Source organism: Pholcus phalangioides, unplaced genomic scaffold, assembly GCF_987345545.1.
Source record: "Pholcus phalangioides strain wild (caught in Gottingen) unplaced genomic scaffold, Ppha-v1.0 ptg000010l_1, whole genome shotgun sequence".
NCBI lineage: Eukaryota > Metazoa > Arthropoda > Arachnida > Araneae > Pholcidae > Pholcus > Pholcus phalangioides.
In genome coordinates, this window is record NW_028301603.1 from 21,111,011 (window position 1) to 21,125,662 (window position 14,652).

The 14,652-nt window shown below is 37.6% G+C and overlaps 1 protein-coding gene across 2 annotated transcripts in view; it reads left to right on the forward strand.

The window, feature by feature from the left end:
• The window catches only part of LOC149081100 (glutamate-gated chloride channel-like), a 166,797-nt gene that overhangs the window by 117,434 nt on the left and 34,711 nt on the right, over positions 1 to 14,652 (forward strand). For both annotated transcript variants that reach the window (XM_089237882.1, XM_089237881.1), the window contains one exon: positions 11,920 to 12,029. In XM_089237882.1, the coding sequence (XP_089094008.1) occupies positions 11,920 to 12,029 (110 nt within the window). The remainder of the gene's footprint in view (positions 1 to 11,919; positions 12,030 to 14,652) is intronic.

Genomic DNA, 14,652 nt, shown 5'->3' on the forward strand with positions numbered 1-14,652 from the left:
ATCATTTTTGTGAGGCCCTTTTCCTCTCGAGGGCCCCCGGGTGGGCCCATGCCTTAAGACGGCACTGGTGACGTGATGAATCGCATAACTCTGTGTCGAATGTCACATGTCAGTACCCTCTATCGGAGACCTTTGAAACTTTCTTTTCCTAATTTAAATAACTATCTCCCTCTGACTCCCATTGCAGCATATATATCATGTGTATCCTTTGTTTCTTTCTTTTTATAAAGTCAGGATGAGAAGGAGATCGGAATGTTTTTTTAAAAGAATGAATTAGTTCCAAAAGTCTCAATACTGGAACCGGCCAAAAAGTTGCACTCTGATCTGATGTGTCTAATATTTCATGTCCGTGCCATCTATCGAGGACATATTGAACTATTTTCTTTCTTTTTTTAATTTCGATAACCCTCTGATCTTATTCGAAAATTGCAAACTGCAATTTTCTTTAATCACCATTTTTTTTAGCTTTCAATAAATTTTCAAGATTCGAGGAAACTTTTAACGCTCCTGGAATTTATTAAAGACTTACACTTCTTTCGTGTTCGAAAAGTGCTGCCATCTGTCTTTCATATCATAAATTAAAGCTACAGGTGCTCGGATTCATTCATTCATTCAGGGATCTTGCGTTGAAGGTCTGTAGAGAAACTTCTTTAGAACTTTTCTGAAATATATATATTGGCTAAACATTCACAAAGTTGGGAAAAAAAACCCACAAAAAACATCCCGCCAGCAGGCCTCGAACCCGAGTCCTCACGATACCCACCCGACCGGAAAATGACCCGTTTCGTTGGTCATTTTCCTGTTTGGCAGTGCAGAGCATTCTTCCGTCGAATTAATTAATTATCGTTATTATCCTCACGATTTGCTTTCGTTTATACACACGCGAGTAACATTAATCAATGGAATTTTTCAAAAGAATCACATTTTCGCGACTCGTTAGTGGTGTTTTAGTGGAACTTTGACATATAAAGAGTTATATTAAAAGAAAAGGGAAAAGATTCGACTCTCTGGAAACGTTGTTATTATTAACCAATAATTAGAGCGATGCCGACAGATTTCCTCTGTCAAAGCTAATTAACTATTTTTCGGGAGAGAGCTCCAAAAGGGTTTCAGGGGCGGACAAACCGTAACGTTGGATTATTTTCCACTTTTCTTCTTCACTCTCTCAAGATCTAAAAATACATTATTTACACTATCGCTGAGAAGAACAAGATTAATTAAAATGGAAACGCATTAACACACAACACGTACAGCCTCGGAATTTCTACCGAATGTTTCTTTAATGAAGCTGTTGGCGATTTTTCCCTAGGACAGAAAAGCTCTGAGCAGTCACGTTTTTAACAACTTAAATTTCGTATTTTTGCGATTTGAATTACCTTTGGTTATAATTTTGAACTTTTGGTTATTGATTTAAACAAGAATGCCGGTCTAAGGGGGTTATTAATCTATGATACGTGTGCAAAAAAAAAACCCATCGCTAATTATTTGCATTATAAATTCATATATTTTACGGTACCTGAGCTAGCCACTGAGCAGTCACGTAGGACTCGCATCGTGAAGACGCGAGTTCGATCGCACCAGGTGGCAGCACAGTGAAGCTCGGCTGAAGTTAGTTTTCCCTGATTTTCTCCAAGTTCAAGGCCTGAATGCGAGTCAGTCTCTAATGTAAAATACGAGTCTCTCCTCACTGAGAGCAATTTCAAAATCAATACATTAACTTCAACACGAAAAAAAAATGCAGACACTTGCAATTTTCACTTCTGATATGGAAGGCAGATATTAGCACCACTAGAAGACAAACACTCATAATTCTGACACGCGCACATTTACTCACATGCAACTCTTTTTCGGCATGCACCGATTCGTTTCAAATTCCCCAGAGGAATGTTTACGACGTGCATGTACTGTTGAGTCCAACACGTAATACGAAACATACAAACTGCCGACGTGATTTAAAACACCATCTGTTTGTCCGCAAGGGATGCCGATAAATGCTAAAGAAAAATAACTGGAAGTGTTTCCAACCATTAACGCAAAAATCTGTGTTTCACAACTGGCAATAACATTGTGGTGTAGGCGGGAAATCTCACAAAAGGGATCTTCGCGATGCTAAAGATAAGCATTTAATGTGGAAAAGAGCGAGAATGTTGCACGAGAGTTCCCAAAGAGAAACCTGTTCAACCCAAAAGTGTCAACGGTTGCGTCCCCGAAAATTAATTTCCAGCTCAGAAAATCAGTTACGCTTGGAATTTTTATTTGATTTGTGTATCGTAATTATTGCTCCGGCGTGTTTGCAAGCTACGCTCACAAAATGAGCATTTACTTCATTCCGTGGAGCGGGTGGCGCGGAGAGCTCACGCTCCACGTGTTTAGTCAGCATATTATGAGATGATGATGGAAGTTGGATGCGTTTCCACCCCCCCCCCTCGCGCGCGTTGTGAATCTTCTCTCAACTCAATTATACTTCTCTGGTGCTGACGTATATTCTCGTCGTTGCCTCGAGGTTTTGTGCTCGAGGGCCATCATTTCTCTCTGCCGTCAAAATTAAAACGATGGCAAGTCATTGCGGGAAGTTAAAGATGAAGGTGAACGTTTCCTTTCTTGATGGCGACCACTGCCAAAGGCTTCGAAATTCCATTCAGTTTTCAAAGAAATCAGCCTCCAATTCCCCCCCCCCTTTATATCCATTTATAATAGCTTCAAAAAATGTTAGTCACAGCCCCAATGCTCCTTAGGTTGTGCCACCATCTATTTGCTTCAAATTCTTACTGAGTGAATGTAATTGTGGATGTGCATTTTTCCGAATGTGTGTTTAACTTGGCGAGTTTTACTTTTGGAAATATTTTGATAATTCAAAAAGATTAGGAAATCGTTATTTTTTTTCTGAACCAAGGGTTTCTCTCTTAACCAGAAGTTCATGCTCGCATATGGGTCCTTGCAGAGATTTCAGTGGGTCCTTGAGCTGAAATGGGGAGGCACACTTGACTTATTTTTTATTATTATATTCTCAGTGTTATTCTGTTATGAGACCCGTGGACTTCCTTTTTATTAGTACATACGAGGCCAAGTATTACGTCAGCAAATTTTAAGACATTTTTGACCCCCCTCGCCTCCTTTGTCAGCAAAAGTCAGCATAACTCTGACCCCCTCCCTCCCCCCCTTGTCAGCACTGCCTCGTACCTCCTAACGCATATTGGTGGGATCAGAAACGTACGCAAGGGGCGGGCATATGCATTACCCACGGTGGCAATGGCATAGGGAGCTCCCCAGACAGAAAAAAAACATTATTTTTTTAATGCGAAAAATATTTTAAAAAGAATTAAAATTTCGAAAGAAAATACCTTTATATGTTATTATAATCAATTTCTGTTAATTTTTAATTTCAATTTGAAGAACTCAAAATTTCTCTTCAAGAAATTCATTGCGACCCACCCTTTAAGCCATATATGGTAAACCCTTGACCCGCAGACCAAATGTGGCCCTGAAGATTATCTGATGTGGCTTGCCCTCAAACATGATTTTGTAAAAATGAACTAAGCACATTTAGAAATCGCTTAAATAACCCGTGGCACATTTTAAGATCACTGAGTTAGGCCTAAAAGATCACATTCACGTTCAAAGACCACTTCAGTAACCCGAGAAACAGTTCCAGAACGCTTAAACCATTCGTGGCACATTTAGAGATCCCTTTAGTGACATGTGGCACAGTTTTAGAGCACTTAAGTGGCCCCCCCGTGCGGTTCTACATCACTCAAGTTCCCCGTGGAACATTCCCAAATTATTTAAGTGATCCGTGGCAGAATTACGGATCATTTGAGTGATGCGTTGCACAGATCCAGAGCACTTAAGACGCCCGCGGACACATTTCCAGAGCACTTGAACGACCCACGAAACATTTAGAGGACATTAGAAGGACCCACGAAACATATCACCATCTATGGGCGATTTAGTACCTAGTGAGTTGACCGGAAATGTAACTGTGTATGTGTACCTAACACTCTGAGTGCGTATGTAGTGTCGTGTCTGATTTTTTTCAGTGCTGCCATCTATATTTCAGAAGTGAAGTGAGTGATGTGTAATGATTGAATTACATTTGTACTCATTGTAGGTCTGTTGCTCTCCGTGGCGAGACTTTTTAAAGGGGAGATCGGCTCGCATTCACGCCTTGACATTTAGAGATCATTAAAGTGGATCTAGTGAGGGATTTATCAATAAGGAGAATGTTAGTTCAGGTGCCCAATAACTATCGGAAGGTTTTTTTCTGTTTTTAGCACACAGAATAAGATGCCATTAAGAATATTTCATATCTTCATAAAGAGTAGTTGACGACGTAAGCATCATCCAAACCCCCTCCCTCCCCTTGTCATCAAAAGTCAGCAAATCGGAAACCTCCTCCCCCTCCCCTATCGATGCTGACGTACTACTTGAATGACAACTAAGTTCGTGGCCTTCCTTTTTATTAACATATAATTTTGTAGAAGATTCATCGAAAGACTGGTTATTTGGGGAGATGAAAATTACAAGGAAGAAAATTCATCACTGCTCCCACGGGGACAAGAACCCGGATCTCTCGCTTGCCGGACGAGTGCTCTACCATCTAAGCTATGAAAGCAGATAGAATATTTCAATCTTGGAGCGTATATATATGTTGAAAAGGCACCGTACATGTGTGTGGATGGCGTCAACAATCAACTAATAGCTCGTGAATGACATAGGCCAACCAGATGGCCACATGCATATAGAAATGTCCTCTTCACTTGTCAATACAAGATTCATCGAAAGACGATGAATCTTGTATTGACAAGTGGAGAGGACATTTCTATATGAATATCATTTTGTAACGGGGTCCGTGGTCTTCATTTTATCGATACAGGTGTTCCGTTGACTTCATCTTATCAGCACAAAAGGTCCATGGAACACAAAACGTTAGAAACCCCTGGCTTAGAGCATTCAAAATCAGTAACAGTGGTGATGAAGCTTGTTTTTTTTTTAGCTAAAACATTGGGTATTTCCTCTAACCAAGTGAAAAAAAACAGATTTTTTTCAGACAGTCTGGCTGATAGCTTTGGTGGTTTCATTTCTCGCCAAATTATAACAATTCCAAAGAAATACTTCGGAAAACCTTTTCCTTCGTAAATTTTTAATTAAGAAAAATGCATATTCCCTTTTAGATTAGAAACAGAAACCAAATGGGAATTCTAATTTCTTCGAGTGTATCCAATGTATAAGTGTCATGTAAATGAATATGCTATGTATTCCAATGTATATTTCCGAGTTTAATCTTTCCTTAAAATATCTCTCGCTCTTTTTTTCCCCCACGAATTTCATATGAAAACAATGAAAGTGACGTTAAACCCATAAATGAAAAGGATTGTATGAAATTTCGGAAATACTTCGTGTCTTTAAAAATAGGAACGAAACTCCTTGGAGAGATTAAAGACGAAATTGTAATTCACCTTCAAAAATGCGTTTTCCATGTAAATTTATGACCTAAATGTGTTTCTATTTTAAGAGAAAATATTCTAATTTACTTTAAAGCAAAAGCTTTTCTAAAATTAAAACATTTTTGGTATCCTTTTTCCCTTTGGCTTTGAAACAACTTTGCATTATCATAACAATGATAACAGTTATTATTATATTTCTTTTTATTTCTGGTTGTTGCGTTATTTTCAAAACAATGCCATCGTTTCGATTCGAAGTGTTGAAAGGAAAATTAATGCCCAAAAGGAACTAAGTTTAAATTACTCGGAGTTATTTTTTGCTTTACCTGGAGCCATTTTCAAAGTGAACGCCAATGAACATTTCTGTTAAGCCCTTATTTTTTCCGGGATTTTTCTGTAATTTAAACTTCAGTAAAATTAATTATTGCTAGTTTAAGTAAATGAAGTATAGGGAATGTACCTAGTCTATAAAGATACGCCACAGGATGTGGGTCGTGTGAGGCACCGTGCTTGACTCTAATGGTGAGAATTCCGGTCCGGACCCCGTTGGCGGTACAATGGTGATCAACTGAAGTTGGTTTGCTGCGGTTTTCCAACTTCAAGACACGAATGCGAGCCGGCTTCTCCTTTGAAAAAGTTTTTCCGAAGGGAACAGGTTCAACAGAGACATTCAACATGATAGGGAAGGGAGGGAAAAGTTTAATGTCTATAGATAGATCGCTGTATGGATATGGATGATAGTCGCGTAGGTGGAGGGTGATTGCTAACGGTGGAATGATATCAGTCGATAGATAGATGTCCCTAACTGAATGATGGGTCGATAGATAGATGGCTGTCGGCTGGATGGTGGTTGATATGTCCATATGTCTATGGATAGATCTCCGTCAGCTGAATTATGGATGGTCGGTCGATGGATTGATGGTTGAATAATGGTTGTTGGATGAATGAATGATAGCTGAATGATTAATGATCGGTTGACGATTAGATTGATGTCGGCTTAATGACAGATGATCGGTCAACATATAGATGGTTGTAGGTTGAATGATGGATGAATGGTCGAGATAGATCTAAAATTGGCCGCAACCAGAAACGTGACTACTTTGTCATCGGATCACGCCAAGTGGAGTATGTTTTTCTAATCTCTTCTTTTGCGATAAAGTTTCACCGCAACAGATCAAAAACATGTTCTTGGTCGAATCATTCGTCAAATTATTCTTAACTCTCAATGATAGCAAAGTGTTTGGTTTTCAATCTGTAAATGCCTGCAAACTGAAAGGCATCACGATCCACCCATTGAGGAGAAATGAATTCGGCTCTTCGGACCACGAAAAAAGCGGTTACATTTTTTTCCCCAAATTGTAATAAAATCTTCTTAAAACATTTTCGTATAAAAGACTTACAAGCGGCCAAAAAAAGAAATAAAGTTACCAAATACACGTTGGACAGTTTTGAGACGATTCAATCTTATTGATCGAGCAAAAATAACACTACGAATATATGTCGGAAGAAAAAGGTGGAAGTTTGAAAAACGTGTAGACACGAAAAGAATTCCAAGAAATATCTCGAAGGCACATTTCTCTGCCGGACGACCAAACAAAGCATAAAAGAAAAACATGGCCGAACAATGTTACGTATAAATATAACGCGAATACTTGTTTCGTTGAGGTGAAGCCGGATAAAAGTCTCAACGATATAATAGCAACATCAAGAGAGGAAAGATGACTTGGCATGTTCGACATGTACATTATATTCATTCGCCCTCGGGTGGAAGATTAGGCGGCGTAACAAACTTCTTTGAATGGAATTCTTCTCACTCTCTTCGTGGTGTGTCGTTTATTCGATCTTTTTTGGTCATTGATCTTTGTAGGTGTTTGGGTAGCACCGTAAGAGTGACTCTAGGAGCATTCTGTCGTGGATCGTCAAGAAAGCGCCATTTATTTCTCTGTGACTTTCATTTTTCTTCAATCGAACCCCGTCTTCTTGCAATCTGGTCAATTGTACTTATCAATACATCACAGAGACACAACTGTATTTTCCATATATCACGCATAGTAGCGTAATGAGTTGAATGAAGACATTGCAGCCTCTCTTAACTTCAGCAACACCCCCCAGGTAGCGGTAATACAAAAAGATTTTTTTTCCTCAGTTCGTGATATATCAAAGAAGACTAACTGGATATTAATGCTGAGGCAAACTTCGGAAAAAGCATTTTTCAATCTTGACTGAGAAAGGAGGGATCTAACCGTGGTCTTCTTGCAATATATCCATATTGTACTGAAAGGAAATTCGTATTGGTTTGCTTACATGCCCGGATTACTAAGAGAACCGAAGGTCGATTCCCCTGGTGGGAAAACTACAAACTTTTCTTTCCCCAAGTTAGTTTGCCTCGGCATAATTTCGAGGAAGTGTCTTTCCTTTTGATGTAATGTTTACTCAGAAATTAATATCATCTCTACTTTCACCACCTGGCGGACAAACGCTGAGTTGAGGGAAACTGCTATGGTCACCTTATAATGAAAGCCTCGTACATTAGTTTTTTTTTTTTTCGGAAATGACTTTTTGACAGTTTTAGATTGAGAACATCACACATATCTCACCTATTACAGCTTTTGAAAAAAAAAAATCAGCAACTATCTGCTCTCTAGAGAGATATAAATTAACCTTTTTTGCGTGTTATTCAATGGGGTGCCCCATCCTTTTTTTGCTCCTCCTGTAAAGTGAAGATTTTTTTGATGTACGAAGTTATAAGGTTTTTCATTATATTGTCTCTACTCGGTTAATCACGCTACTGTGCGTCTTGTTAAGGGCAGAAAAGTTGTGTCTTTTTGTTATACGGTGGATCCCGCTTAGTACGATTAATTTTCACCTATAATTATAATCAAGTCCAATCATCTAAATTCTTTTCATTTACAGTCGACGCTCATTATTGCGATCGTTCTGACATAACGACAAGAACGATAAGTCCCAACTTTTTTTTTCGAATTCATCCCATATTATTTTTCATCTAATATAACGACCTACCAAGATAATTCAATCCAAGGCAACGGCCAATGTCAACTCTGCTCTGCCTCTTTTTCACAAAGAAATGTAGAAAATCCTTGTCTCTTGTTCGCGAAAATTGTATCTGGTATTGACCCTTTACACCAGAGGTTCTTGATATGTGGGTTGCAACCACAGAGTAATAATACTATAGAGTGCGCGCGAGGGGTTACAATGTGAAGCAAAGATCCGGAGTCACGTGACTCCGGTCGAAAGGCTGGTCAGGGAATCTCGCTGGCAATGCTTTCCTTATGGCTACTCGTATGACGATCTACACGCGCTGTCTTATTTTTGATTAGAATGGCCAACACTTGCGCAGCTTTCGGATGTTCTGAGCGGTTTAGGAAAGGGGGACCAGTATCCTTTCACAAGGGAATACTTTTTTGCTTATTCCTCTTCTTATAAATTAAAAATTGGAATATTAAATTGACGATGCAGTGGATTTCTGACGTAGTCTCAGTTTTTAACGACTCCATTTTGGATTTAATTCAATTAAAGTTCCAAGTTTTGGTAAAATTCAAATGTCATGAATCATTATTAAATGTTTTAATAGAATTTTTGGCAATAAATGATTGAAATTGTGAGTTTTATGAAGTTTTAACTGAAATATACGTCTCCGCAAGATTTGGCGAGATTTGGCGAGCTAGTGAGTTCATTCGAGTTTTGCTCAACTTGGAAGAAAATATGCTTTTCAGAAGGAGAAATTTATGAAAAATATTTTATTTAAATAGAATGTGAGGAAAACGCACCCTCTAGACAATTGCAGTTTTGCATAAAAATGCATAACAACCTCTAAAAATAATAGTATTTTTACCCCTCTTCGTAACGGTTATGTTTGCATATGCTGATAAATACAGCAAAAGCCAACATGAACTAAGGCGATGAAAAAAAATCTCTCTCTATCTTCGCATTTATTATTAATGTAATTTTTATGGCGAAATATGTGTAGTGCACGCATCTCATACGGACAGAACTAAGTTGTTGAAATAAAGTGATATTTCAGCATGGATTTTTTCCATATTCATTAAACTTACTAACTTCATTTTGAGAATTATTCGATTCATTCGTAAAAAGTGATAAATGCTACGAAATTCATCAAACTTACTAAAAATATTGGTAATTATGCATATATTTACCAACTATTATGCAGAATTTCTGAAGATAACGCGCACTACGGATTTATCAAATTTACAGTAACATAAACATTATATATTTGTTGTATACAATATTTTGTTTCCTGTGTGTGTATAGATATTTAGAAAGCTATTAAAAACTGTGCCAAAAAAATTTATTTCATGAAATTTATACTGTTTATATTCACTTCCTTCAAATATTATATATTCAATTAAAATTTAAAAACCCATGTGTTAAGAAATTATTAAGAATTATCCCTTAATGGAAAATAAAAAAATTCCGTTTTCCAATATTTGTTTATTTTATAGAATTTATTTTTTCAAATCTGATACTCCCTAAATATTTCACATAAAAATGAGTGAAATTCATTGAAAAAATGAAGGAAAGTTTTCATCAACTTGATCGAATTGAGTCAAATTTCGTCACAGCAACATCCTAGCTTCTGCGAAAATGCGCCAAATGTAATAGCGCAGAACCTGTTCTTTCCCCGACAATACTGCTCATCTTTTCTTCACGTTCGACAAGTTTTATGAATAGCGTGCGCGGTCTATTTATATCTTAAGTCTATGGTTGCAACCCAAACTTGAGTCGCTGGGGCTTCCGAGATGGGTCATTCAAACCACTAACTGCCAGGGGGGCTCTTGAGCTATTTGCCTCAACCCAAATTTGATTCGCAGGAGGATTCTGAGATGGGTAGCACAAATCCACTTACAATCCGTTATAATACTTATTAAGACACTGGTTTCACTAATTTTCAAAATCAACAGTCCAATGGGTCACGATGATCGAGATGATCTTGTTGATTTTGGGTTGAGGCTGAAAAAGGTTGAGAAGATTTGCTTTACATTGTAGAATTCGGTTACTAAGTTTCGAGACTATAATTAATTATTTTTTATTACAACTTCATCTTTATTTTTCTAAGTACGTATAACCTGACGCATTTTTACAGCAACTGCTTACATTATAACAAAATAAATCATTTAATTTTTTATTCTGCCCCCACACACACACACAAATATGAATTATCTTAAGAAGATTTTTTTCCCTCGAACGTTCGATACAACGACCTCCCAAAATAATGCCCCTTTTCCATGGAACAAGGAGAGTCATTATAACGAACATTGACCGTATTTGTCGAATTAATTTTTTTTTCGTGAATTATATATTTTAATCCACTAAAATTTGCAGTAGCGCTTCATTCTCCTCTTTTTAGCGATTTATCAATGATAATTGGCAACTTTGCTAACCTTCAGCAACTTTTTTTTGGCGATGACTTGTGGTTCCTTGCACTTTCTCAAAAGGGATCCTGATTTGACATAACTTTTTTTCCAGCCATCTTATTGGGCAATTTGTTGCGTTTTATGATTTTGTAATTAATAGAGGAAATATGATCAGCTGAAGTATATTATCGTGTTGTTTGTGTGTTGATACTTTTCTATCGGAACACCTTTTGTGGACAGGAAGGAATACCTTTGATGACCGCATTCGGTGTACGGGTACCCCTGGCATAAGGGCTTGTTAATTTCTTTTTTTTTTTCCTTGGTGTCTTCATATTTGTGTTCATACATGCTGAGTAAGTTGTTATAGTTTCGTTAACCCATTTCTGAAGGCTTCTCCGATTCGTGACTAAATTGCACAGTTTTATATGTATATGATAGCTTGTTACTTAAATAACATATTTGAGAAGTTTCAAAAAATTTAACATTAATTTCAAGGTTTTTCTTTGCGATTAAAGTAAATTTGTAATTAATTAACTTTTATATAAATCAATAACTTTTTAATATAAATCAATTATTAGATAGATAGATAGAACCGCTCACAACCCCGGACTGATGCGAAGCAACTTACTTCCGTTCCCTCAAGAACAGGCAGGGTTGTGTCGGAAAAAGTTCAGCAAAGATTTATAGCAGTGGCCCCCTGCCCTGTACTCGCAAGTATCGAATCGCTCGCGTCGTCATTAAGTGAAGTTAATAATCAAATAATAATCAATTGTTAACTTCACTTCAGTTAAATAATTAGTGATTATGATTTTTAAAAATCTCATGCATTTTTTTTTTATGTTTCTGTTCACGGTCAAATTCCCAAAAATTTCATTTTTGAAAAGTCATTCATTTCATTTTTTTTTTGTAAACAAATTTTAAAAAATACTGTGACATTCATTGAACCTTTTAATTTCCAAGAATGTTAATTTCATACAAAAAAAAAATTGTATGAAAATGAATTGCAAAAATTTCGTACAAAGCGTTGCGCAAATACAACAACGTCAGTCAAAATTGAGTTAATTTACTTTTCTTTTTCCTTTTAGGGCAAAGCCAAACTTCAGGGAAATAGAAAAGAAGATATTAGATAGCATCATCGGTCCAGGTCGGTATGACAGCCGCATACGTCCACTCGGTATGAAAAACTCCACGACAAGTAAGTTCACTCGTCATCCAAAAACAGAAAAATTCAGTAATTATAATTGGAAATATTTCAGTATTTTTTCAGCTGAATGTCATTTGCACGTAGTTCATTTTTTCGGTACGTTTTGGCGATATTTCTTCCCCCCAAACGCACTCACACGGGTTCTCAGTTTTATACATACGATTGCGGACATTGAACTATTGTCAAACAGACGTCATCTTGAATCAAGTCGGCATTGCATTAATTTTGAGTTTTTTTTTAATGGTTTTTTTTTCGCTGTGGTGGTCAAGTGGTCATAGTGACGGACTCGCGTCGCGAGGTCCCGGGTCGAACCCCACCGTTGCCACAGCGGTGGTCGGCTGAAGTTGGTTTTCTGTAGTTCCTAACTTCGAGGTGCGAATGCGAGCAGATCTCCCCTTCAAAAAGTCTCGCCCCAGAGAGCAACAGACCTACAAACAGTACAAATGTAATTCAATCATAACACATCACTCACCTCACTTCTAAAATATAGATGGCAGCATTGATCAAATACAACACTACATACGCACTCAGACTGTTAGGTATATACGCAGTTGCACTTCCGGCACAACTCACTTGGTAGTAAATCGCTCATAGATGGCGATAGCCTGAGTTGTGCTCGATTTAAAAGAAAGCCAGGTCGATGAGATACTCGCCTAAAGGATGTTTAGAGGTGTCGCGATTACGATATCCGCTTCGTCCTTATCGGAAACTTTCCTGACGCGGGGGTACAACAGAAAGCTACCGCAGGGATTCCCACACCGAGGCGTTAACGTACAAAAAAGGCAAAGTGTCAAACACTAGAACGATCGGAATCGGCTAATAGACTCTAAGTAACGGTCTGCCACTGTGGTGGTCGAGTAATCATAGTAACGGACTCGCATCACGGGGACCCGGGTTCGAGCCACAATAGTGGTCGGCTGAAATTAGTTTTCTGTAGTTCCAACTTCTAGGTGCAAATGCGAGCCGAGATCTCCCCTTTAAAAAGTCTCACCACAGAGAGCAACAAGCCTACAAACAGTACAAATATTCAATCGCCCATCAATTTTGAGACACCCCGTTGCAATATAAAATCAATGAGTTAATTGTTCTCTCATGAATCCCCTGAAAACACTCCTGGTTAGGAACCCTGCCTTAATCAACCGCAGATAATGCCCAATAAAGCATAACACTATGGAATTAGGGTACTTAAAAATTTTATATATGGAATGAAATTACCTAAATCGCACAAAGTAAATTTTGATGCTTGTAATTTCATACTTGTTAGCCAAACATGCCTATCGACAGGGCCTGTTTCTCATGAGCTCGGCCCTTGGGCAAATATGAATTTTCGGGGCCCCTTACACACTCAGAGACGGGGGGGGGGAAGAGGGGCTAATGTGTGTCCGTAATACAAAAGGCAGCCAATATCGGGGCCTTGAAAATTTGTGGGCCCTGGGCACGTGTCCATCGTATGGATTTATTAAATTTCGATAAAATAAATGTCAATATATGCATCGCATTAAAAAATGGACTTATAATGTGGCTTATTTTGAAATGCGTTTTATTGAACACCAATATATCGATCGATTTCCCTGTGATACGAGCGAAAAACATTCGGCAGATTCTCCCCTTTGATGTGTTGTTCGGTTATTTGGAAGTGCCTTTTCAAAAATGCATCGGAATTTATGTATCTCTAAATACACTTGATTTCGAAACACCGAGAGCGAAAAGTAAACCTTAATGAACGAAACCTTCGTGAGAGACCGATGTATTATCGAGCATCAAAGATTGAAGTATATTCAATAATAATAATAATAATAATATCGTAAGAGATGATTTCGGATGAAAAGTAAAGAAAACCAAAGTATTGATTCACGTTGCGTTTTAGCTGAAAAATCCGTTCTCCTAATATTCTCTGGAAAGGTTTTAATTGCTTCATTCGTACAAGAACCATTTTTTATTGAATTAAAACGTTAGGCGCGAGTTCGCAATTTCGTACGTACACTATACAGCCAAAAATTTGTATCCACTTGAGAGTTTAGATATTTTCTCAAATTTATAGACAAATATTTAACGAATCGCTCTGAAACTTCGGTCATATATACTCATCATAACTAGGTTAATACTCGTTATTTCCATTGAAAATTTCGATAACATGGGACCGACCAAAAATTAAATAAGAAAAAAACGTTTTTGATCAGCCTTGTATCAGAAAAAGCTGCACATTTCATGTAAGTTTGATGAAACATTGTACTGACTTTGTGCAAAACCTTTGTGAATTTTCAAATACAAATACAAGGCCCCAACAGGCAAAATGCCCAACGAGGTGGCTGAGAAAAAGATGCCCATAACAAATATGGATGTCATATATTTCAAAAATACAGCAACTAAGCAATTAAAAACGCAATCACAAAAATTATAAACAATATACACACATGATATAATGCCCATAAAGAATATTATGGTTGTCTTATTCTAAGTACGGATAGGTTCTCGATTTACCCCAACATGGTTATCGTATTTCTTTTTAAACGTGTCAATTGTGTTAGAATTTACTACCCCTGGAGGGTAAGATATTCCATTTATTAACAATCCTATTAGAGAAAAATTCCCTGCGACACCGTAATCTCGCATT